Source organism: Palaemon carinicauda, chromosome 31 (genome assembly GCF_036898095.1).
Source record: "Palaemon carinicauda isolate YSFRI2023 chromosome 31, ASM3689809v2, whole genome shotgun sequence".
NCBI classification, from domain to species: Eukaryota; Metazoa; Arthropoda; class Malacostraca; order Decapoda; family Palaemonidae; genus Palaemon; species Palaemon carinicauda.
Genome location: NC_090755.1, coordinates 74,256,173 through 74,282,245, shown reverse-complemented (window position 1 = coordinate 74,282,245; position 26,073 = coordinate 74,256,173). Strand labels below are relative to the sequence as shown.

At 45.0% G+C, this 26,073-nt stretch overlaps 1 protein-coding gene across 1 annotated transcript in view; it reads left to right on the top strand.

Moving 5' to 3' along the window:
* Positions 1 to 22,498, top strand: part of LOC137624542 (palmitoyltransferase ZDHHC23-B-like) — a 75,775-nt gene extending 53,277 nt beyond the window's left edge. Inside the window, exons 4-5 of the mRNA XM_068355429.1 lie at positions 5,044 to 5,229; positions 15,317 to 22,498. Coding sequence (XP_068211530.1) covers positions 5,044 to 5,229; positions 15,317 to 15,518 — 388 coding nt within the window. The 3' untranslated portion in view covers positions 15,519 to 22,498. The remainder of the gene's footprint in view (positions 1 to 5,043; positions 5,230 to 15,316) is intronic.
* The last annotated feature ends 3,575 nt before the right edge of the window (positions 22,499 to 26,073 follow it).

Here is a 26,073-nt window from a genome sequence, read left to right as displayed (position 1 = left end):
GATCTGAACTACTCTTTGCTCCCTTATCGAAGTTTTTGTTCCCTGAACATTTGGTTAAGGACATAGCTTTGTCACTCGTGCAGAAGGACACCCATGACTTGGTAGCGTCCTCTGCTCGCAAAGGGACTCCTTCGACATCCTTTTCTGCTAGACCAAGGATAGACACTCCGGCGTCCAGGTTTATTCCGCCCTTTCGTGGCAGAGCTCCCAGCAGGGGAAGTACTCGTGCCGAGGGAAAGAGAGGAACGAAGAGAGGAGCCAAGTCCTCACGTGGCAGAGTCTGACTGCCCGCAGTTCAGACAGCAGTAGGTGCCAGACTCAAGAACTTCTGGCAAGCCTGGGAGAAGAGGGGCGCAGACCAACAGTCTGTGAGATTGCTCAGAGAGGGATACAAAATTCCATTTGTACACAAACCTCCTCTAGCGACTTCCCCCATCGACCTCTCCCATTTACCGAGAGAAATCAAAGAGACAAGCCCTGAAATTAAAAGTGTCTCTTTTGCTAGAGAAGGGAGCGGTGGTGAAAGTCTCGGACCTTCAATCACCGGGGTTTTACAACCGCCTCTTCCTAGTACCGAAGAAGACTGGAGGTTGGAGACCGGTGCTAGACGTCAGTGCTCTAAACGTCTTTGTCACGAAGACAAAGTTCACCATGGAGACCACGAAATCAGTCTTAGCAGCGGTCAGAAAGGGAGACTGGATGGTCTCTCGACCTAAGAGACGCATACTTCCACATCCCCATTCACTCAGATTCCCAACCTTTTCTGAGGTTTGTTTTCGACAATGTGGTGTACCAGTTTCGGGCCCTGTGCTTTGGCCTAAGTCCTGCTCCTCTCGTGTTTACGAGGCTTATGAGGAATGTGGCAAAATTCCTTCATTTATCGGGAATCCGAGCCTCCCTTTACTTGGACGACTGGCTTCTCAGAGCCTCGTCCAGTCATCGCTGTCTGCAGGATCTTCATTGGACATTGGATCTGACCAAGGAATTGGGACTTTTGGTCAACATGGAAAAGTCCCAGCTGATTCCATCCCAAACTATACTGTATTTAGGGATGGAGATTCGCAGTCCAGTTTTTCGGGCTTTTCCGTCTGCCCCCCGAATAGAGCAAGCCCTGCTCATAATCCAACGGATGTTGAAGAGAGAACGCTGCTCAGTCAGGAATTGGATGAGTCTAGTAGGAACTCTATCATCCTTGGAGCAGTTTGTCTCGCTAGGAAGGCTACACCTTCGACCTCTCCAGTTCCATCTAGCTTTTCACTGGAAAAAGGACAAGACGCTAGAGGCGGTCTCAATCCCGATCTCCGAAACAGTAAAGGCATGCCTGAATTGGTGGAACGACAATATCAGTCTAAGAGAGGGACTTCCCTAGCAGTTCAGAAACCAAACCACGTTCTATTCTCAGACGCATCGGATTTGGGTTGGGGTGCGACCCTGGACGGTCGGGAATGCTCAGGTCTGTGGACCTCAAGTCAGAGGAGCATGCACATCAACGGCAAGGAGCTTTTGGCAGTCCACCTGGCCTTGATGAACTTCGAGAGTCTCCTTCGAAACAAGGTGGTGGAGATCAACTCGGACAATACCACAGCCTTGGCTTACATTTCCAAGCAAGGAGGCACCCACTCCCTGACACTGTACGAGATCGCAAGGGACCTGCTCATTTGGTCAAGAGATCGAGGCATCTCCCTGTTAATGAGGTTTATCCAGGGCGACTTGAACGTCTTAGCAGATTGCCTCAGTCGGAAGGGTCAGGTAATTCCTACGGAATGGACGTGTGCAAGAGGCTTTGGGCGACTTGGGGTCAACCCACCATAGACCTCTTTGCAACCTCGATGACCAAGAGACTTCCAATCTATTGCTCTCCAGTCCCAGACCCAGCAGCAATACATATAGACGCTTTTCTTCTAGATTGGTCTCATCTAGACCTATATGCATTCCCACCATTCAAGATTGTCAACAAGGTACTGCAGAAGTTCGCCTCTCACGAAGGGACAAGGTTGACGTTAGTTGCTCCCCTCTGGCCCGCGAGAGAATGGTTCACCGAGGTACTTCGATGGCTGGTAGACTTTCCAAGAAGTCTTCCTCTAAGAGTAGACCTGTTACGTCAGCCCCACGTAAAGAAGGTACACCAAAGCCTCCCCGCTCTTCGTCTGACTGCCTTCAGACTATAGGAAGACTCTCTAGAGCTAGAGGCTTTTCGAAGGAGGCAGCCAGTGCGATTGCAAGAGCGAGGAGAGCTTCTACCATTAGAGTATACCAATCGAAGTGGGAAATCTTCCGAAACTGGTGCAAGTCAGTATCTGTATCCTCGTCCAGTACCTCTGTAGCCCAAATCGCTGATTTTCTCTTACACCTGAGAAAGGTTCGCTCCCTGTCAGCTTCCACGATCAAGGGCTACAGGAGCATGTTGGCTTCGGTCTTCCGGCATAGAGGCTTAGATCTTTCCAACGATAAAGATCTACAAGATCTCCTTAAGTCTTTTGAAACCTCTAAGGAACGTCGTTTGGCTACTCCTGGATGGAACTTAGACGTGGTCCTAAGGTTCCTCATGTCAGACAGGTTTGAGCCATTACATTCAGCCTCCCTGAAGGATCTCACTCTTAAGACTCTTTTCCTGGTGTGCTTGGCCTCGGCTAAAAGAGTCAGTGAACTTCATGCCTTCAGCAAGAACATCGGCTTTTCTACAGAAAAAGCCACTTGTTCTCTTCAACTTGGTTTCCTGGCCAAGAATGAACTGCCTTCTCGTCCTTGGCCTAAATCTTTTGATATTCCTTGCTTATCAGAGATCGTAGGCAACGAACTAGAGAGAGTGTTATGTCCCGTTAGAGCTCTTAAGTTCTATTTAGCTCGTACTAAGCCATTACGAGGTAAATCTGAAGCGTTATGGTGTTCGGTTAAGAAACCATCCTTACCTATGTCAAAGAATGCTTTGTCATATTTTATCAGATTTTTAATACGAAAAGCCCATTCCCACTTGAGTGAGGAAGACCGATCTTTGCTTAAGGTTAAGACGCACGAAATTAGAGCTATAGCAACCTCCGTGGCCTTCAAGCAAAATAGATCTCTGCAAAGTATCATGGACGCGACTTTTTGGAGAAGCAAGTCAGTGTTCGCGTCATTTTACTTGAAAGATGTCCAGACTCTTTACGAGGACTGCTACACACTGGGTCCATTCGTAGCAGCGAGTGCAGTAGTGGGTGAGGGTTCTACCACTACACTTCCCTAATTCCAATATCCTTTTTAATCTGTCTCTTGAAATGTTTTTAATATTGTTTTATGGGTTGTACGGAAGGCTAAGAAGCCTTTCGCATCCTGGTTGATTTGGCGGGTGGTCAAAGTCATTTCTTGAGAGCGCCCAGATTAGGGGTTTGATGAGGTCCTGTTAGTATGGGTTGCAACCCTTTATACTTCAGCTCCTGGGAGTCTTTCAGCATCCTAAGAGGATCGCTGGGCTTCGTGAGGAAGACAGACTTACAAGGCAGAGTAATCGTCTAAGTCAACTTCCTTACCAGGTACCTATATATTTTGGTTTTGTTATATTGATAACTGTCAAAAACTCTTAGCTTATACGCTGTAAACTTAATTAACTCTGGTCTCTACCCACCGCCTTGGGTGTGAATCAGCTATTATATATTCACCGGCTAAGTTAAATATTTAAAAATGATATTTTAATTATAAAATAAATTTTTGAATATACTTACCCGGTGAATATATAAATTAAAGGCCCTCCCTTCCTCCCCAATAGAGACGCAGCGGGACGAGAAGAATTGAAGGGTTTGTTTACATGCAAGAGTGGTATCTGGCCGATATTTGGCGCTGGTGGGCACACCCGCAACCTTCATAGCGATCGCTCGCGAGTTTTTTGAGTGTGTTTTCTGTCGAGCCGCTGAGTAGCAGCTATTATATATTCACCGGGTAAGTATATTCAAAAATTTATTTTATGATTAAAATATCATTTTATTATGAAAATAACATTTTGATGCTAAAGACTCCTATTCATCTTAGAGAAATCTTACCTAGACAGTCATATTGCTAGTATCACACCACACAGGTTGCTCAGGCCGCTATCCGTATGTTGCAAGAAGTTTTAGCGAGGTGTCAGGGTTTCTCTCAGTTACGTACGGACCAAGGCCGTATGGGAAAACCCTGGGTCAAAGGCCAAGCCAGTTTGTTCGGACTTCCACCCTCCTAATGGGTGTCATCTCTATAAATAGTGAAGGGTTTCTATTTGTGTCGGAACAAATGACAAATTTGAAAGTAATTTCTATTTTTCCTAACGATACAAACCTGTAGCTATTTATACAAATTGTCCTGCCATCACCTGTCCCCCTAAAAAGTTGTGCCTGCAATCAAAAGTGCTTTAGACACACTGGTGTGTGAGTGAAGTGGGTAGCTGGTATCCCCCGCTACCCCTCACTAAATCCCCCCCTCTAACTAGGGGGTTTGGTAGTTGCCACCTCACTTAAAGTCTTTATGGCTACTCTCTCAGCTTCGGCGAAAGACAATCCCTATAAATAGCTACAGGTTAGTATCATTTGGAAAAATACAAATTACTTTTAAATTTGTCATGTTTTCCCTGGAATACACTATAGTGTCAACAAACGTTTGAGATGGTGTCCCATTTAGTGGAGGGACTGGTAATCTTCAAATGGACAAAACTATAACTCTTATTGTTCAAAAAGGTCCATTTACTGTTCATAAAAGTACATTTGGTATAGCATTTCATCAAAAGCTCCCATTTTCCTTAATAAGATAGTAACCAGATGTGTAACAGCCCCAGGTTTGAATTTTCCATAACATAAAACCATCCTTTGTTCAAGTTTGTATAGCCCTTCAAAACTTTTTTCCTAAAAATCTATTAGTTCAGCATAAGTGATGAAATATGTTGAATCAAGTTTTGGTTTTATGAATAGCCATGGTAAAGGTGCTTCAAGTATCATATTTTTCAACCATTTCAGTGCTGTACTTTATTTTTCATACCATGTAAGATTTAAAAGTTAGTTGTCCTGTATTGTAATTAACTTGTTATTTTTTTTATTATCTTAGGTTGGATACCTGTATAAGCTGTGTTAATGATCGCTGGTTTGTGATTGGGTTATGGTTTGGTCTGCTGTCTCTGATGTATGGATCCCATTTAAGTCTTACTTCCGTGTGTCATCCCAAGTTATATGATCTTTACTTCACAATGGTCATGCTACCTCATCATTGCCCAGATGCTTTTGTGAATTTCCAGTAAGTGAGATTTCTAGTAAGTTCACTATAAGAACATCTTGTACAAATATTTGTATTGTAAGCACTGTAGATTGATAACTGTATGTTGATAATCCAAGCTGACACGTCTGATTTTCAAATCAGGTTCTTAGAATTTTCTCTTATGTTTAAGAACTGTGATTGATAATATCATTTCAAAAACATTCTCTCCAATCTCTATTAAAGAATTGTCAATTTATTTACTGTATCAAAACTTTAGTACAGTATTCCTTTAGTAATGCCATATATATTGGAACCTATCACTTACAATGAGTAACTAATTTTCCTCTAATTTGTATAGTAGTTTTGTTATTTGTGATAAGATTTTTGTACTTCGGCTCTGCCTTGCTATTTGGATAATCCTTCTTTGGGTGATGTGGAAAGCGAGCCTGAAGAGGTGAGTCTCTACTTTGTGAGAGATTTTATAGATATTTGGACAGGACCTTTTAGATTATGCTTTCAGGAACTTGTTCTTGAAAAGCAAAGCCCCTACAGTGACTTGGGTTCTTTTCTAAAATTATTAGTTATAGAATCCCACAAGGTGATAGATAATCCAGGACTGAGGTTTCCCAAGGTGATGGCCCGCAGTATTAGGGTGGTTGTCTACATCCCTTAACTATGTCTGAAATTTGTCCTTTTAAAGAATGTTTGAGGCTACAGAGTGGAGGTGCTCCTCAGTTTTCTATGTGCATTACTTGACTAAAGTGAGTATAAAAATTATGTCTATGAGCCTCTCCTGATATTCATATTTCTTCTCTCTCGAAGCTTAGTTTATGTCAACATTTACCACAAAATTGAAGATTTCCTGTTTTCTTTCCTTTTAATAAGCTTAGGTATCTAGTACAGTAATGAGACAATTTAGATGCTAATGACAATAACCACGTTTTCAGTGAACTGTACCTGCTTTTGTTTTTCAGTGCTGAACTTGTGCTTGGTAAGTCAATATTTTGTTACCATCCTCCAGATTTTGAAGCATTTATAAGTGAAGTGTAATTTAGGTTATTAGTGATTTTAAGGAATATCCTCTCTAGGATTTGATAATTATTGTTCAAGGGAGTTATTTCTTGGCAATCAATTTTCTTCATTCTATTTGAGTCTTGTGCTGGAACAGTAACGGGATGTAGATAATTGGTGTGGGGAATGCGAAGTCCTCACTGTTCCTCTTATTGAAAAGTATGTTCTAATGGTTATTGACCAGATTAAAAGTTCAAAAAAAAAAAAAAGTAAAATAACAAACTTGGAAATGATTTGTATTTTTCCTAACAAGACAAACCTGGAGCTCTTTACTATGAAGTATTTGTTTTGACAAAGCTGAAACCAGCTGATAAGCTTTTTATCATGGTGTAACTACCCACCACTAGTTAGTAGGGGAAGAGCGGGGTAGGTTACCTCCCCCCCCCACTCACACCAGCGCTAGCGACTAATTGTCACTTTTGTAATTGCGGCATGACTTTCTAGTGGTAGGTGCTCGTGGGTACAGGCCTACATGGCTTAGGATGATGAAGCATGAAGTAGGAGGTGATGAATGGAGAAGTATTGATTTAAAAGCTCAAGATGGAGACAACTGGCAAAATCTAACTGAGGCCCTTTGCGACAATAGGCATAGAAGGAGATGATGACGATGATATCAGGTTACTCAAAGAGCGTGGTTCTCAACCACAGAAAGACAAGGTCAGCTGTGCAGAATCCCTTAGATGCTATGCTCCAAGAGAGGGGAAGATGAAATAGGAAGTGGTTACTCACCCACACATTCACTCTAGACTTACTCTTGAGTAGCGTCCACCCTCAACCCTTTGCTACTTGTACCACAAGGGAGCTGAGGTGTTTTAGACCACGTTTTGAGCAGCCACCACAGAACCTATCGAGAAAATGTCCAGGCTCCTGTGGGTTATGTCTTGCAGGTAGTAGGCAGTGAACGTTGTTTGACGTTTCCACTTTCCTGCTTATAGCACCTGCCTCACAGAAATTTTTTTCAAAATGCCTAGGAATTACTTACTCCCCTGACATTGTGTTGTCATGTATGTCTATTGGACGGTGAGTGGTCTGAAGACCGTGCCCTTTCTGTTACTTGCCTGATCCATGAGGAGATAGTTTTTTGTGATTCTCCTCTTGGTCTTTCCTGTGCTAACGAAGAGCCTGTTGATCTGTGGTCTAGCTCAGCACCCTTATGGGGCCTAATAACAGTTGATCAGGATCGTGTGTTACAAACCAGAGATTCTCAGTCCAAAAGGATCTGAATCCAGGATCTGCTACAGATGGATTTTGAGTCTTTGCAACATAGGGACAAAACTGAGTGTGACCTGCCCCCATCCCCTTGAATGGGTGATGTCATAAAAGAGACCATGCAGCTCCCTGAGTTTCTTCTCAGAAGCCAGGGCTAGAAAAAAAGCTGTCTTTACAGTCGAGTCTTTGTCTGAGGCTTGACAGAGAGGCTCATGAGGGGCTCCTTTCCATGAATGTAAGACCTTGACAACGTTCCATGGAGGTGGTGTAACTTCCGACTGAGGAGAGGAACGCTCAAAATTCTGTTTGCGGAATGATAATTCCATCGAGGAGGAAATGTTAAATTGATTCAGTTCGAAGACAATGCTCAAGGCTGAGCAAAAGCCTTTTACCACCTACACTGAGTAGAGTTTTTCCTCCCAGAGGTACAGCAAAAACTCTGCTCCTGCTGGAATAGAGGCACTGAGTGGAGAGATACCACGTTCACGACGCCAACCACAAAAGACGGACTGTTTCTCCTTATACACTGCAAATGACGACTCCTACAGGTATCCTGCCATGCCCCTAGCAACTGGCTTTGAAAAGCCTCTCTTTGCGAGTAGTTGTTGGATAACCTCCAGGGGTGAAAATGTAGCAATGGTATCACTTGGTGGAATATCTTCACGTGTGGTTATGTGAGAAGCTCGGGAAGTGAAGGGGGGAACTCTCTCGTATCTCTGTGAGTAGATACAGAATATCCGGCAACCATTCTGCTTGTTGCCACTAGCGGAAGTGTCATTGCCAGGTCTTGCGATGCCCTTGCCTTATTCAATAGCTTCCTTACTAGGTAGAAGTTGGGGAATGCATAGACGTCCATCCTGTCCCACGGGTATTGAAAAGCCTCCTGCCAGAACGCTCGTGGATCTGGTACTGGTGAGCAGTACAACGGAAGTTTCCAGTTGAGGGACATTGCATAGAGGTCGATTGTCGGCGAACCTCACAAAGTCTCGACTTTGTTGGCTATCTGTTGATTCAAGGACTATTCAGAACCAACTATCTGAGTCCTGCTTAGATTGTCTGCCAGCACGTTTTTCTTGCCCTGGATGAAGCGGGCTGTTAAGGTTACCAAATTTTTCTTCTGTCCATTTGAGGACTTTCACAGCTAGCCGGTATAGGTGCTGGGAAAAGGTATGTCTTTGTTTGTTTATGTGGGACACTACTGTAGTGTTGTTGCTCATCATTACTACATAACGTTGTGAAAGGAGCTAATGGAACTGCTTGAGTGTCAGGTAGGTTGCCCTCATTTCCAGGAGGTTTATGTGGCACCGCCTTTTGGATCTGGACCAAAGCCCAGATGAGCCCCCCCACCCTTCTTTTGATGTGATTGTGAAGAGCAACAATCCCTGGGAGGAGAGAGAAGACCTACTCCTTTGAAGAGGTTGGTGTCTAACACCCACCAACTCAGGTCTCTCTTCTGCTCAGGTCCCACCGGTACTATAGTATTCAGTGGGCCTGTGCTGAGACTGGAAGGTCTTCAGCTGTCACTGTACAGACCGAATGCGGAGACAGCCGTGGGGCAGTAACTTCTCGAGAGATGTTTGGTGCCCCAGTAGCTTTGCCACTGGTGTGCTGGCAATTTGTCTCGAGAGAAAGCTCTGGGCTATCTCTCTCAGTCTCTGTTCAATCCTCGGACAATACTCGATCCCCTAACGGGGAGACCTTGCCTAGTGTGGTCTTGACCAAAGATGCAACTGTCTGAGGATGGTCAGTCTGTGAAAGAGAAGCTACCTTCCCTGGCAAAGAAGAGCGTTGGCAAGGCAAAGGCTGGCGAGCTGCTCTGGCTTGTGCACCTCTTCCAGTTCATCCTGCTGGGAGCGCATGATCACGAGGCGATGTAGTGAATACTGTTCCCGAGAGCTGGAAAAGCACCCTTGCTTGCGCGCCTTTCTCAGTTCGTACAGGTAATTGCTACCTGTGTGCGCTTGCCAGTAGATTCCTCATTCGCGGGGCGAAAGCTGGTAGAGTGCGCTGGCTTATGCGCTCCTTTCAGTTTGCCTAACTGGGAATGCGCTCTTGCAAGGTGAGAGTTGGAACTACGCACTGGCTTGCATGCCTTTCACAGTTCTCAAAGGCAACAGATCTACTCGTGCGTGCTTGCAAGAAGACTGTACACATTGGCGAGGCAAGAGTTGATGAATCCTTTCTCAGCTTGCCCAGGTAAGGTGTAGTCTACCTGTATGCAACTGTCTCCCTGGTCGCGCTCGCAACATAAAACTTGCCTTTATTCTAGACAGTGCTTCTTGTGTGTGTGGGTGTTGATGGAAAGACTTGCCCAAGAGAGCACTATGCTTAGCAGAAGTGAGGCGCGCCTCTTTGTTAGGCAGACAAGCTCACCTGCCCACCTTGCTAGGTAGTGGGGTGCACGATGCTGCCCAATACTCATCATCTGCTACATTCAGTATAGTGTGCTACCTAGCAAAGGAATCTTAAATTATCTGATATAGGGTCAGATGGTGATGGATCCCACTTTGAGTACGGAGACCGACCGAGCTTTGATCCTCGCGAAGAATCCACCTCTATCATTAAAATAACGGGCAACCTATATCACATGCAGTCCTCTGTCAGGCGTAGGTCCCCGCCCACCCACTTCACTAGGGCTCGGTGAATTGGTGCACAACACTGTGCAAGATTTCCCTGCAAAACTTCATGTTCATGCCCAAGTAGGATGGACCAGAGTATTTTCGTACAAGCTGTCTCATACAGCATCCTAGTGGGCAGTGTCATGCATTCCCACATAAGGAGGCATTCTCTCATAAACGTCTATTAAGGCTGCAGGAGACTGGTTGTACCAACTGACCCGTGAGGAAAATTTTTCCCTCCGATCATTGGAAAATGGGAAGGGTTCTGGACCACCTGGGTAACCAGTTACCCTGTAGGGTAGTCAGCAATTCCCGGGGATTGTGACGGTTGTTTCCCATCTATTTGGACCTAAGGACATGGAACATACTGCTGAGAGATAGAGGAAGTCACCTGAACTCCCTCCTCCATAGCGCTTTGACATCCAAGCCCTATAAACCCCCAGCTCCTCAGCAGTCCCGTTCAGCCAAGATCATGACGAACAAAGCAGCAGCGAAGACAACGGTGTCTAAGAAACCCTTTTCTTCCAAGGACAAGAAAGGCGCAAAGTCCTCCAGAGTAGGAAATTATCGTAAAGGGAGGGGCCGAGGCCACAAACGCTAGGATAGGCACTCCCCCTGCTTGTCCACTAGTAGGGGGATGCCTACACACTCCCCCTGCTTGTCCACTAGTAGGGGGATGCCTATACACTCCCCTTGTTTGTCCACCAGTAGGAGGATGCCTACAAAGTTGCTCAGACAGGTGGAAGCAACTCGGGGCTAAACCCTGGACAATCTCTGTGATTCGTTTCGGGTATCGCATCCCGTTCGTAACATTTCTCCCTCCCCTGACCAGGAATCCAGTGTCAATAGACTCCTTTGCGATCGGATCAGCAAAGGGGCTAGTCCAATGGGCTGAAGTCCAGACTCTGTTGAAGAAGGGCACTCTCCAGGAGGTCCTCGACGGGTCCCCAGGCTTCTTCAGTCAAATCTTTCTGGTGAAGGAGGCGTCTGGAGGCTGGAGACCAGTCATTGACCTCTCAGCTCTGAACAAGTTTGTCAAACTAACTCCGTTCAGCACAGAGACAGTAGACATGGTCAGACTAGTGGTAAGACCACAGGACTTCATGTGCACACTGGACCTAAATGACACGTACTTCCAGATCCAAATCCATCCGTCTTCAAGGAAGTACAGTACTTAAGATTTACCCTAGACAACAGGAAATACCAGTTCAAGGTACTGTGCTTCGGTCTTTCTACAGCACCTCAAGTTTTTACCAGAGTGTTTGCCCGTGTGTCATCTTGGGCACACAGGATTAGCAGCTGTCTCCTTCGTTATCTAGACGACTGGCTAATCTTAACAGACTCGGTGTCAACCCTTCTTCAACATCGAGACAAACTTCTGAAGCTTTGCCAAGATCTGGGGATCATGGTAAACTTCGAGAAGTTCTCCCTGCTTCCTACACAGAGACTGGTATACCTAGGCATGATGATAGACACCAATCTCCACAAACCCTTCCCATCAAACAACAGAATATCGAGGCTGAGAAAGATCACAAGACCCTTTCTCAGACGAGAAGAGCTTCCAGCCTAGACATGGTTACGTCTCCTCGGTTACCTTTTATCTCTGGCCCGTCTAGTTCCCAACAGTCGCTTCAGGATGAGATCCCTCCAGTGGCAAATCAAGTCCCATTGGAATCAGGCTCTCAATTCTGGCCCTTCAACAGTTCCAACAGTTCCTGGTGGGCCACTCAGTGGTGGTGATGAGCGACAACACCACAGTAGTGGCCTACATCAACAAACGAATTACTTTTTTGTAGCCCCTGTTTCATCTAGCAGTAGAGATACTGAGATGGGCCGAGATTCACTCGATACCACTAACGGCACGCTCCATTCCGGATAAGAGGAATGTGATCGCCGACAACCTGAGCAGAGCATCTCAGATAGTGAGTGCCAAGTGGTCTTCGGATCATATATTAGCCAGCAAAGTCCTGACTTTGTGGGGTTCTCCGACAGTGGATCTCTTCGCAACGCCCCTGAACTTCAGGCTCCTGTTGTACTACTCCCCAATCCCAGACCCCAAGGCCCTCTGGCAAGATGTATTCCAACAATGGTGGGATAACATCGACGTTTATGCCTTTCCCCTGTTCTGTCTGATGAGGAGGGTACTCAACAAGGCCAGAACATCAGTCAATCTCTCAATGACCCTCATAGCTCCGCTATGGCATCACGCGGAATGGTTTCCGTACGTTCTGCAACTTCTGACGGAGTCTCCAAGAGAACTCGCTTCATGACACGATCTACTCAAACAACTAAAAGCAACATACTGTATTCCACAAAGCCGTAGCTTCGCTACGACTTCCCGCCTAGAGACTATCCAGCATCTCCTCGCTCAGAGAGGATTTTCACAACAAGTTTAAGCAGGATGTCTGAAGTCATCAGCAGCAGTCTACCAAGCAAAGTGGAAAGTCTTCTGTGGTTGGTGTCGTGGAAGGGGTATCTCTCCTCTCGATGCCACTATTCCAGCAATAGCAGAGTTCTTCGTGTATTTGTGTGAAGAAATGAGCCTTTCAGTCTCAGCAGTAAAAGGCTATTGCTCAGCCTTAAGCCTCACCTTTAGACTGAACGGAATGGACATTTCTTCATCGCTAGAACTTTCCTTACTCATACGGAGTTATGAAATTATCTGTCCTTAGTCTGAAGTGAGACCTCCCCCATGGAACATGGTTCGAGTTCTCAGTCCCTATGAACCATTATACCAGGCAACAGATCGCCACCTATTTTGCTAGCTTTGGATTCGGCCAAACAAGTCATTGAACTTCATGGTCTCTCATACTACATCGTCCATTCAAGGGGATGGGGAGAGGTAATGTTCAGCTTCGTCCATGAGTTTGTTGCTAAGACTCAGAACCCGGGAGTAGCGGATCCTCGATTCGACTCCTTCCGGATTTCGAGTCTTCGTTCTGTAACAGATGACCCTGATCATCTATTACTCTGCCCATGGAGGAGTTTAAGGCTGTACCTGAAGAGAACAGCTGCAGCCCGTCCCCGTGTGCCTGCACTCTTTGTCAGCACAGGGAGGACCAAGAGGAGGGTCACCAAGAACACCATCTCAGCATGGATTCGCAAGGTCATAGACCATGCAGTGAATCCAGACCCTCCTCCTTCACGTCACCCCAGAGCTCATGATGTTAGGGGCACAGCTACATCCCTGGCATTCAAGAAGAACTTCTCAGTGACTCAGGTTCTTCAGGCTGTGGTTGGGAAACATCAGAACACTTTCATAGCCCACTACCTGCAAGACCTTACCCACAGGATGCTCGATACGTTCTCTATCGGCCCTGTGGTGGCTGCACAACAGCTGGTATAATACCTCAAGCTCCTTATTGGACAAGTAGCAGAAGGTTGAGGGCACTGTTACCCAATTTTAGTCTGTGAGAATGAAAAGGTTTGACTGGCTCTTATTTTTTTTCTTCATCCTCCCCTTTCTTGGGGAAAGCAGCATCCTGGGTTCTCTGCTTAAGCACACCTCAAACCACTGCAGATAAACCATGCTCCCTTGTGTACCTAGTATTAACCTAATACAGTACTGTTGCGTCCTCATACTCTAGCGAGGTGGTATTGGGAAAGTCTTGGTTACAACAGTTTTTCCTACAAAAGACTCGGAATAACTTTCACCTGGACGGTCACACTTCTAAATATCTCAACACACAGTTTGCATAGGCCACGGACCTTGCGTAGCAAGATTTTAGCGTGGTGCAAGGACTCCTTATTTTGGGTACAAATATACTCAGGTAAGGAGCCCCCGGGTAAAGCCAAAAAGCCAGATTGGCAGGGACGTCCACCCTTCCTAATAGGTGAGTCATCCCTAAGTAAATAGTATAGGTTTGTATTCCAGTTACGGAACAAATGACAAATTCGTAGATAATTTGTATTTTTCCTAACGATACAAACCTTTAGCTATTTATACAAACTTAACCGCCAGCCCTATCCCCCTTGAAGTCCTACCTCCAAGCAAAGGGAGCTAAATCACCGGTGTGTAAGTGAGACCGGTAGTAAGCTACCCCCCTACTCCTGCTAACTAGTGGAATGGCTAGTAAACCCTCACTAAATTTTAATGGCTTGTCATTTCACCGTCGCTGAAAGTAATACCCCTAAATAACTAGCTAAAGATTTGTATCGTTAGGAAAAATACAAATCATCTTCGAATTTGTCATATTACATCAAAACAAACTGACAGATTTTGACAAAATTTTCACAGATAGATCTTAGGTCATGGACGACCCCATTAAATTTTGAAGATGATCTGGATCTGGATCCAGATTTTAGATCTGGATTTGCATTTCAAAGATAACTTTAAAACAAATTGATGAATTTTGACAAAATTTCCAACACATGGAGGACTCCATTAACCTGTGGCAGAGATAAAAAATCTCTTGATTGCTCTTGTTATTATTATTATTAGCTAGTTTAAAAAGCAGGATACTAAAAGCCCAAGGTCCCCAACAAGGAAATAGCCCGGTGAGGAATGGAAATGAGGAAGCAGAGTAGTGTGTCTGTGTGTACCCTAAAGCAAGAGAACTCAAACCCGAGATAGTGAAAGACCATGATACAGAGGCTTTGGCACCATCCAAAACTAGAGAATGGTGGTTTAATTTTGTAGTGTCCTACTAGAAGAGCTGCTTTCTATAGGTAAAGAGTCTCTTCTACCCTTATGAAGTGAAAAGTGCCACTGAACAATTTGCAGTAGTGTTGTCAGATGTATGAGGAAAGAGGAGAATATGTAAAGAATAGGCCACTCGATTCAATATATGTCCAGGCAAAGGAAAAATTAATTGTAACAAAGACTCTAGTATTTCAACTGGTATGTTTGCAAATCATTTATGATTGCAGCTGCTTGCTTTTTTAATGTACATTAAAGTGTAACATCTCACTTCCATAAAAACGTATCTTTTCCATAGGAACTCCTCTCCTCCAAACCTTTAGCAGAACTCATACAACATTCCTTTCTGTGTTTAACATTTTCTTTTATTCTACCATCACCATTCACATTTGCTGTACTCATTAACTTCCATCCTTATGTGATCCATCCTAACTTTCTTTGTTTTATTTCCCAGGCTTCATTCATCTTCATATTTCTTGAGTAAATAGTGTATGTACATAATATACAGTACACTTTATCCTTTTATTGTAATAATCAGTATCTACATTTTTCTTTATGAAACTGTTATTCATATTTTCTTTCCTTTCAGGTCAAGATTGGCTATATCTGGTACATGCTATGGTATACTCATGGGGATTTTAGTTGCTATAGCATTAATACAGCAATTAGTGTGTGTTGTTGGTGGTGTACGACTAAGAGATTATCGTCATCGACGTCAGTTACCTGGACAAAGCAGCCTCTGGTCATTAAAGTATGCATTTAGAAATTGCCTTCATTTCTGGTGGAGGTAATTTTTTTTTTATTTTAAAATAGTAAACCATGATCCTGTTTTAGTATTAAACACATTATTTCATTGAATTCATTAATTAAAAAGGATTCGAGTCGGAAACCAAAATTAAATGGCACCACCATGGAAAATTTTTCAAATGCTATTTAGGCATCTACTTGCAAGGAATTCAATTTACTGCATATTTGTTCTGACACTATATACAAGCCTTAGGCTCTTTACGTAAGAGTATTATTTCAGTGACTGCTGAAACCAGCCGTTAAAGCTTTTTCAGAGGGGGTAGTGGGGGTAGACCAGCCACCCCGCTCACACCAGAACTAGCACTAGCAAACAACTGCCGCTTTTTATTTCGGCTCAGTGGATTACAGATGTTGTTTTACTTCCCTGTTCAAACTAAATGAAAATTTTCCCATTATAACTGGGCTAAAATCTAAAAATTTCCTTTTTAATCTTTTTTATTTACTGATGTGACTGCCCGTGGAGATCTCAATCTTGCTGGTTTTTCCCGGCAATGAAGGGTGCCATTGTGGCACTTTCATGTCGGCAGAGGAGACAGATCCTCACGGTTTCTGCCCTGCGTGTAGGGGTCACTCGTACGTGCAGGAGTCTCCATGCCAGGTGTGTTGGGAATGGTCACTTCCAGTGGACGAGGTTTAACAGGCGATGAATGTAGAAGGCTAAGAGGGATTCTACCCCTTCGGGGTCATCCTTGAAAGGGAAACAACCTCGCCATCGAACTTCGTCAGCTCAACCTTGCCATATTTACCACTCGGTCGGCTTCTCCTGGCAGTCGGTCAAGCAGGGGTAGTGCCCATGTGACTCCGGGAGAAACCTACGTGGCGTGGGGGCTCAATTGCTTTCCTTAGCATAGCAACGCCGTCCACTGCCAAGACGCTGTTCATCTGCTGTGGCCTTCCTTGGGGCTCATGGGTTCCCCGTGCATGGAAAGGTTACAGGTCTTATGGTTTAGTGTGCAACGGGAGCAGACATCCTTCCCAGGAATTGATTCCCATCTTCCTCCTTGAGACTCCATAGGTTGAGGACAGGAGTCGCACACACACTCAAGTGCAATACTCCTCAGAATGACTTGTCGGGGGATCCCTCCTGGGTGAACCCTGGGACTAGCTTCGGCTTGTCCCTTGGGCACTTCATGACGTTGATCTCCTAGCTGGGTTTGCTCAGACTGAAGTGAAAAAGAGGTCCGCCTTTAGGCACTGGACAACCTTCCCTTCTGAAGGAAAGGTATCCTCCACCAGGTGTTGTGCAGCCTTCACTTCCAAGGGAGAGCTTCCCTTCGCCAACCTTGGCTTAGCAGTGTTCTCATCCATGAGGAAATTTGCCGACAGGTGCAAAAGGGGTCGATTGTCTTTCCTGCTACCGGGGGAAATGGCCTTCTCCTGAGTAGTCTCCCCCCCCCCCTTGGATACCACTGAAGGGCACTGGATTCGTCCATGCCCTGCTCCAGTTTTCGGAACTGGAAGACGATGGTGGGAGGCGATTGCTTGCGATTCCTCCCCCTTTCTGTCATTTTCTACAACATAGTGTTCTTCGCTATGGGAGGCCAAACTCTTGCGAGCTTGCGCTTTCAGTTTTTACCTCTTGCGAGGTAGAACTTGCTTTGCTGCCTGGTCTTCCTCACCCTTGCGGGAAAAGAACACGGCTTGTTTTTCCCCTTTGGGGGATAAGGCAAGCAAGAGAGTTTCTCTTCATGATGCTTTAGCTAGCTGGGATCTAGCGGGCGAGTCTTGTGCAACGTTGCGCACTCTACCACTAAACTAAGTGGGCTGCCGAGTTTGTTTCCCTGACAAAGTTGTGCGCTATACCTCTGCTATGCTTAGTGCTCTCTTGGATGAGTCTTCCCATGAAGATTAGCACATGCAAAAAGTATTGTCTAGAGTTCAGGCAAGTTCTACCTCACTAGCGCGTTCTGCGTGCTACACGCAGGTAGACAGACAAGCATAGGTAGATTACACCTTACCTGTGAGCTGAGAAGGGTGTGCGCACAAATGCACCTCATCAGCTCTCGTCTTGCCAACATTTGCCCCGCATTCAGTCTACCTTGCAGTAGGTTCCTTTACAAGGGAAGGTAGCTTTACCTTCACAGACCAATCTCTTGGTTGAACATGTGAACGGCACCTTCTTCCTTAGAGAAGTTTAGCACTAGGAAAGGCACAAGTCGACAACCTCTCCTGCCCTCCCATTCCTTGGCACTCCACTTAAGCCAAGGAAACAGGCTCTTGCGGCTCAATCGGGAACAGTTCTGTTCTCAAAAGATACTCCCTGGTTCCTGGACCATGTCCAGGCAGTGAAGCAGGCGGTCTCCAGATTGACTGATCATCCTCCGACAGTTCCATCCCCAGACGTTCCTACCATTCCTTCATAGGTTTCTTCTTCCTCTAGGGGGAGTGAGGGCCCTTCTGATCCTAGAAGCAGTAGCTCTGCTAGACAGCTTCCTCCTTTTGCCACTCCCAAGCCTCTTTCTTGTCAGGTGTCTGCAAGGTATCAGAAATATCTGAATACCAAGGGGCCCACCAGCCAGGACATTTTCTGTGAGAGGCTTGGTGTGATACCCATTGTGCCACAGAGGAAGAAAAGGAGTCAGACAGCAAACACTCCTCCACCGGGGGATACCGTTCATCCACGAGCAAATATGGATCAAGATCTCATTCACAGACAACTGTAGACTCTTGCTTATGGAGTTGGACTAGCCTGAACCTCCTGCCATCATCTCTCCCTCTGAAGCTGCAAGGCCTAAGCAGATGGAGAGGGAGTATTCTTTTCTCAAGGATTTTAACATCTGTCCGAGGGAAAGGTAAGACACTAAGACCATCCCCAAGAATTGGCACTCTGTGGGTGAGCATCAACATCGAGAAGATCGTAGTTTGGTTTCAACGTCTGTCCCCGTAACACCAGATGAAGTACAGTGGCCGTCCTCCGGGAGCTCATTCCTCTATGAGAAGGAACTCGGATGATAACCTCGATTCTCCCTGGGCTGCTATGGGTGCTTGATCAGAGGAGGAGGAACCTTTCGATGATGGCTCGGAACATTCTGACGGGACACTGCCGGCATCTGCTAGTCCCAAGATCTCTCCCTTAAAGGAGAAAGATGCAGACCATTTCTTTCTACAAGTCCTTTCCTGCATAAGGAAACTCAATTCTCTGGGGGAACAGTATCAAGTTCCAATGTAGGGCAAGGACACTGTCTTAGACCTCTTCTTTGATACGCCAGAACCCACTAAGACTAGCGTAGCATTGCCTTGGTCAAGGGTGAAGGTAGTAAAGAAGAGGGCTTACGCCCAGGGGGTGGGAACATCATGGTCCCTCCGGGCTGTTGACTCCTCTTGGTTACTCCCTCCCCTGTACGTATGGTAGAGAAAGTATCATGTTTGAAGAGGATGACCCATCTCCTATACTGTTAGATCTGGCAATTTTGCCTTTAACACAGAACTCTTCTCTGGCCAAGCTGGTAACCTTGCTTATGTAGCGAGCATCCGGCGAACTGTGCACAGATGACGAGTGACGAGCAGCTGGCGGGTCACGCGCAGCTGCTGCATAGCGAGCAGCTGGCGAGTCACGTGTAGCTGACGGATGGCGAACAGCTGATGCGTGACGAGAGCCCGAAGGCTCAGCGTGACGGTCAGACAGGCTGTCGGACCTCAGGACTTCATGATATCGTTAGACCTCAAGGATGCGTACTTCTAGATCCCAATTCATCCATCCTCAAAGAAGTACCTAAGATTCATGTTAGGAGGAAAGATATACCAACTCAAGGTGCTGTGTTTTGGGCTGTTGACAGCATTCCAGATGTTCACAAGGATATCCCCCCTTTTGTCCACTTGGGCACGCATAAACAGCATTCGTCTACTTCGTTACCTAGATGATTGGCTGCTTCTGGCAGACTCGAGTTAGTCCCATCTCCTCCATTGAGACAGTCTTACTGCATTTTGCCAAGATCTGGGGATCATGGTAAATCACGAGAAGTCCCATCTGCAACCATCTCAAGACTCGGTATATTTAGGAATGAGAATCTGGACCAGACTAGGCAAGAGAATTTATCTGAGGAACGAATAAATAGATTGAGAGAAATAGTCCAATTATTTCTCTTGCGGGACAATTTCCACCACATCAATGACAAAGGCTGCTGGAGCACTTAACTTCTCAAGAGAAGTTAGTTTCTAATGGTTGTCTCTGTATCAGATCAAGATTTTTTGCTCTCAGGACATGGACCCACCGAACACTTCGGTATCTGTGGGTGAAGAGCAAAAGAGAGACCTGAGATAATGAGTGCTGTACACCAACTTCCGCAGGGGAATAAACCTCTCTCCTGTCCCGAATTTGTTGCTCTTTATAGATGCATCAAAAAGGGGTGAGGGCTCATCTGTTGCACCTCACGGTATCCGGACAGTGGTCCAGCAGTGCCACATAAACCTCCTGGAAATAAGGGCAGCCTTTCTCGCCCTCAAGCACTTCCATAGGCTCCTTTTGGGACACTCCGTAGTGTTGATGAGCGACAACACTACAGTGATGGTCACACATAAACAAGCAAGGAGGTACCTTTTCACAGCACCTATGCCAACTAGCTGTGGAAATCCTCAGGGGTGGAAAACAATTCTGTAGCCATTTCAGCCCGGTTCTGAATGGTCCTTGAAAAAACAGATAGCTAACAAAGTTTTGACTTTGTGGGGTTTGCCGACAATTGACCTGTTTGCGACATCCTTCCAAGGGGCCTACCAACATCCATGCGACAGGATAAACGTCTAAGTGTTTCCCCCCTTCATCCTAGTAAGGTGGCTCTTGAACAAAGTCAGGCCATCTCAAGATTTGTTAATGACCCTAATAGTTCCACTGTGGCACCATGCAGGATAGATTCCAGACCTGCATCTGCTCACAGAGGGACCGAAAGAGTTCCCCACACTTCCCGATCTACTCAAACAACCACACCTGGAGGTCATCCAACAAAAAGAATGACAGGATACCTTCAGGTGTCATCTCCCTCAGTATATCAGGCAAAGTGGTCTTTTTCTAGTGGGTTTCATGGATGGGGTATTGCTCCTCTCAGTGCCACTGTTCCAATGATAATGGAGTTCGTATTGTGACTCAGGGAGAAAAAACTTTGTTTGATGTCGGCGGTAAAAGGCTATCGTTCGGCCTTGAGCCTCGTCTTCAAATTGAAAAAGTTAATATTTCTCCTGCGATGCAATTGTCTCTCCTCTTACGGAATTTTGAGCGCATGTGCCCTCAGTCAGAAGGCAGACCTCTTCCTTGGAATGTAGTCAATGTTCTACAGTAATGAACTTTCACTGAAAGGCGCCCCTTACGAATCTCTTCGTCAAGCCTCAGATTGAGACAACCCTGAAGATGGTCTTCCTTCTAGCCCTGCCCTCTGTGAAGAGGGTCAGCGAGCTTCATGGTCTGTCCTATGATGTTGCCCATTCAAGGGGATGGGGGCAAGTGACACTCAGCTTCGTCCTTGAGTTGGTAGCTAAGAATCAAAATCCGGCTGAACCGGATCCTAGATTCGGCCCCTTCCTGATTTAGAATCTCCGGTCTGTAACAGATGATCTGGATCAGCTGTTACTCTGCCCTGTAAGGGCACTGAGGAAATATTTGAAAAGAACTGAGAGAGACAGCCCACAAATCAACAGGCTCTTTGCAAGCACGGGAAGAATTAAAAGGAAGTTCACAAAGAAATAGATATATATTCTTGTATCAGGCAGGTAAATGAAAGAGCAATTCAGCAAGATCCCTCTCATCTCAGTACATCCATGGCATCTAAGAAGAATTTCTCTGAGACGCAGGTGTCACAAGCAGGTGTGTGGAAATGACAATGTTCACTGCCCACTACCTGCAAGACATAACCCACAGAAATCTATACACATTCATCTTAGGTCCTTTAGTGGCTGCACAAAACGTGGTCAACTGACACCTCAGCTCCCTTGTTGGACAAGTAGCAGTTGGTTAAGGGCAGATGTTACCTGTGAATAAGTCTAGAATGAATGTGTGATTGACTGGCCACTTCCTGTTTCATTCTCCCCTCTCTTGAGGGTCAGCATTCAAGGAACTCTGCAAGCAGACCTCCTCTGACTACAGGTGGGTACCATGCTTTTTATGCAACCTGGTATATTTTTATTTATTTTTTTTATGTTCCTGTCCTCTAAGCGAGGTAGAGTTGGAAATGTCTGGGTAAGTGGGAGAGTCGGGCAATGTATTGGTAAGTGGGAGAATCAGGCAATTTTACACTTACCTGGTCAAGTCACATTGGTAAATTCTACGCTAGCACCAGTTGCTAGGCTGCCATCCTTTAGGATCACAAGGTGTCAGGTTGCCCTTTAAAACAGCTTTTACGTAGCACAGAGAGACACCCTGGGACAGTCTCCAGCCAGGTGGTTTTAGGGACTTCTACCCACCATGAGGTAAGTCTCTTATGTAAAGAGTGCTGGATCAAATGAAAAATTTGGAATAATTTTTATTTTTCCTAACTACTGTACACAATTCTGAAGCTCTTTACACATACTGTACGGGTACCGCCATCACCTTCCCCAGAAGTCCTGCCGTAATTGCAAAGGGATGATTGTTTGCTGGTGCTGCTGGGTTACTCTGCTAACTAGCAGAGGGTAGTTACACCTCACAAAAGCTTTTAACGGTTGGTTTTCAGCTAGCGCAGAAATAATGCTCCTATGTAAAGAGCTTCAGTTTTGTATAGTCAGGAGAAATACAAATGTAACAAGGATTTTTACTGAGAAAGAGAAAGAGGGAGACGCACGCATACGCACACATATTGGTGGCAGCTTTTCTCTGGACTGATGTGGCTGAAAGAGAGAGACTCATTTACAATAAAAGTTTATAAACATTTAGTGATGTTTTAGTCACTTGTTATCATCTTATTTTTTCAGTTGCAGTAGGATAAATATTCATACATACTTTCATTGAAAAAAACTAATAGTGTATTTCTGTAAACAAAACCCTAATACACAGCATTCGATTTCGTTAACTCAGACTGACAAGTTTAGCAGACCTTATCCATTCTAAAAAAATCATGACTTAAAAAAAAAAATTGCATCTTATTAAAGCATTTTTAACTTTTGTTGTCAATTCTCGTGCATCAACTACAGGCTGTATTAGTGACTTTTATTTACTCTACGGTATCATTGAGTGTTCTTAGATATAAAGAAGTGTTTGTTCCGTTACTCTATACAAACCTTTGTTATTTATAGGGATATTACTTTTGGCGAAGCTGAAAGATGAGTCATAAGACTTTTAGCAAGGGATAATCACCCAACCGCTAGTTAGCGGGAGAGGTGGGCTGTAGCCGGCTACCCCGCTCACTCACACACCTGGGCCGAGCACCCACTTTGCCTTAGGCTCAGTGGAGAATGGACGTTACGACTCTCCTCCTCCATTGCCTTTTGCCTTGACGTTGACTAATCTTTGTTTTGTTTTTTTTTCTTTTAAGATTGCTTGTGATTCTTTCTGCCTGGCCACATGCAAACCTGTCTTGGGCCATAGGGCTGCACCTGCGGTACCTCTATGTCCTACGTGGAGATGAACCCGCACCACCTGTGTCCGTTTTGCAAAGGCCGGCATTGTGATCAGGACAGCACATGCCTTGAGTGTTGGGAGTTGTCTGCCTCCCAATTGGAGAGGTTTGGGTGACGAGAAAGAAGAAGTTTAATAGAGAATCTTTGCCTTCGGAGTCTTCCTCAAAGAAGAAGAAATCTTGGACTTCCCCTTAGGCCCCCCCGATCTTGTCCCGAAGCTGCTGCTTGATTGTTCTCTCCCGGGGAATGGTTGAGTAGAAGTGTAGACCATTTAACTCCAGGTCAAGGGACAGAACTGCTTCCCTTGGCAAAGCAGTTCTCCCCCTCCCCTCAGGCAATGCCTGTTCTTTTTTTTTATATACTGTATTGCAGGACTGGGCATCGCTGGGTATGGTCGGTCCCCATTTGAGGGAGACATTGTTGGAGTTTCTCCATCTAGGTCCTTAGAGGAAGTTGACACCGGCTTCCTCGGAGGTGGATCCATTGACGATGAGTGCTATCCATGGCGACCCCAAAGTTTCTGCCACCTTGTCTGCAGAAGGGGTCTTCCCCTTTGCCTTCTCTTGCTGTTGCCAAAGACAGCGCTCCCCCCCCTCCCTTGCTGAGCCTACTCTTCTGTTGAGCAAGACGATCACCCAACTCCTTCCAGGTCTGCTCGTGAATGTCAATCTGTGCGTGAGTGCCGTGGAGATGACACCCTTTGCCCTCCACTGGATGACGCATGTCATAGGAGATCCACACTCCTTCAAGAGTAGTTACAGGTGTCGGCAACCAAGAAACCCCTGCATGGCGGACACTCGGATCCGTTCCTACCCAAAAGGGAACCCTCGAAGCTCTATCATCCTTCCACCTCTAAGGATCAGCGCTCTTCCAAAACAGAGCTAGCTGCCAGGCCAGTGCCAATAGTACCAGGTAAGGAACCTAACCTTACGTCTTTTCAGGTTCCCAGACCTAAAGCTCCTGCTCCAAGCCTTTCGAAGGATCCTACGGTCAGCTTGTCGTTATGGAAGGAGCACGTTTGGTTGGACGCACTGGTCGTTACAGGAATCCTCCCGTAGACGCAGTCCATGGTCAGCACAACGAAGATTCCCCTATTAATATCAGCTACCCACTCCGTAGCCTCGCCCACGTTGTAGTGGTTTGCGGACTGTGGCCAGATGTAGCATACAGACTGCCTAGTGTTCGAATGCCGACCACATTCCGTTTCACTACATACCAAAACACGGTGGAATGTCCAGAGATGTGGGCAAAAAGTAAATGATCAAGGATGAACTGGGCACTGGGTACCACTCCTATATTTTATACTTGGCAAGGAGACCCAGCTAAAACCTTACTTCACTATTATTTTATCTTGAGTATGCCATCTCTCTCCACAGTATTCTGCACCGAGTTCTAAATAAATAAATCAGTATGCATTCCAGGTATGATTTTTTCAAATTTAAGTAAACCTTATTAACATTTGGAGAAAAAGTTTAAATTAACTCTAATGCTGTTGGATAGGACATAGTGTGGGAGGAAATGTATTGAAGGAAAAAATGTATTGAAAAATTTATTTATAAAATAAAAAATAAGTGAATTTACCCAATACATGAATATTTGAAACTACAATTTAGATTCAAAATCTGTATTGTAAAGGAAAAAAACTAATATCCCTCTACCCTTCAGTCTCTTAATAACTAGATTAAAAGAAAAATTTGATTTGGAAAAACAAGAAATGTTCACATGTGTGACACCCCCATATCAATACAATACAAAGTCCCCGGGAACGGGTTATTCAGTAAGCCACAGATTTAGTGAATAAACATCACACAAAAGTTCAATAATCTTAGTACGTGTGTGTGTGCAGTATAGGATGGTCCTCCTACAAACTTAGTGGAAGAAAAAGCACTCTCCACCAGCATCATTTCATCATAGCCAGGCCAATTCACAATAATATTCAGTCCCGTCAAATTTACTCACACTTGGGAGTTTCTTTCAATATGAAAATTCAAGTGCATATAATTGTACTTTGTTGCTGTCTCACAGGATTTTTTATACAGGAGAGGGGGTTCCCAGCCCCCTCGTCCCGTCCCTTTTAGTCGCCTCTTACGACACGCAGGGATAACGTTGGCGCTATTCTAATTGTTTTATGCCCCCGCGGCCACAGGAGGTTAGGCTGGAGGAACGTAGAGAGTAGAGGTCCCCCCCTTTTTTTTTTTTTTTTTTTTTTTTGTCGGCTACCCCCCAAAATTGGGGGAAGTGCCTTTGGTATATGTATGTATAATTGTACTTTTATTTCATTCTCTTTGTATACTGAACAACACAGATATTCTACAGAAACTAAATCCCTTTAGGTTTTGCACATTACAAACTACACTCGTATAGGTAAAGTACATGTCTCTTGATTGTTTACTTTTGCTTTATAAATTGCAGCTTGAATTGATACAAGAGTACTGTCAGGAGGTAAACACTTTCAATCATAAAGGATATCACCCTACTATGGGGCTACTTTCTTCCCCCCTATCTAGTGAGGATTTCTTGTTGGGATCATTAACTCCACTATGCCCTTTATTAATCTGACACGGTTGTTAAACCAAGCCAGTGTCACCACATCAGACTTGTAGGTGTGGGTACATCCAGTAAATAACATTACGACAATACATGCATCTAATGAAGGATGTGTTTCGTTTACTTTGTCTTTAAAATCCACACGCTTATTCATGATAGTACTTCTCTGTTCTGTTCATCAGAATTATCTTTAATTACATCCAACGGCAACACATTACGGTAGATTCTTTTAAATACCACAGAAAACAAAGATCTCAGTATTCAGGCGACGGCTCTTATACTAAAGTTCAGGTTTTATTATAAATCTACTTAATTTTTAAAAGCCCTATTGGGGGTAGGACCGTTGCCAGCCACCTACTAAAAAAACAAAGAAAGTAATTTTGAGTGGTAATGGACATGAGCTAACTAAATTCCTAAAACAACTAATCAATAGTAAAATAATACAATTACAAAAAAAAAAAAAACAATTTAAAG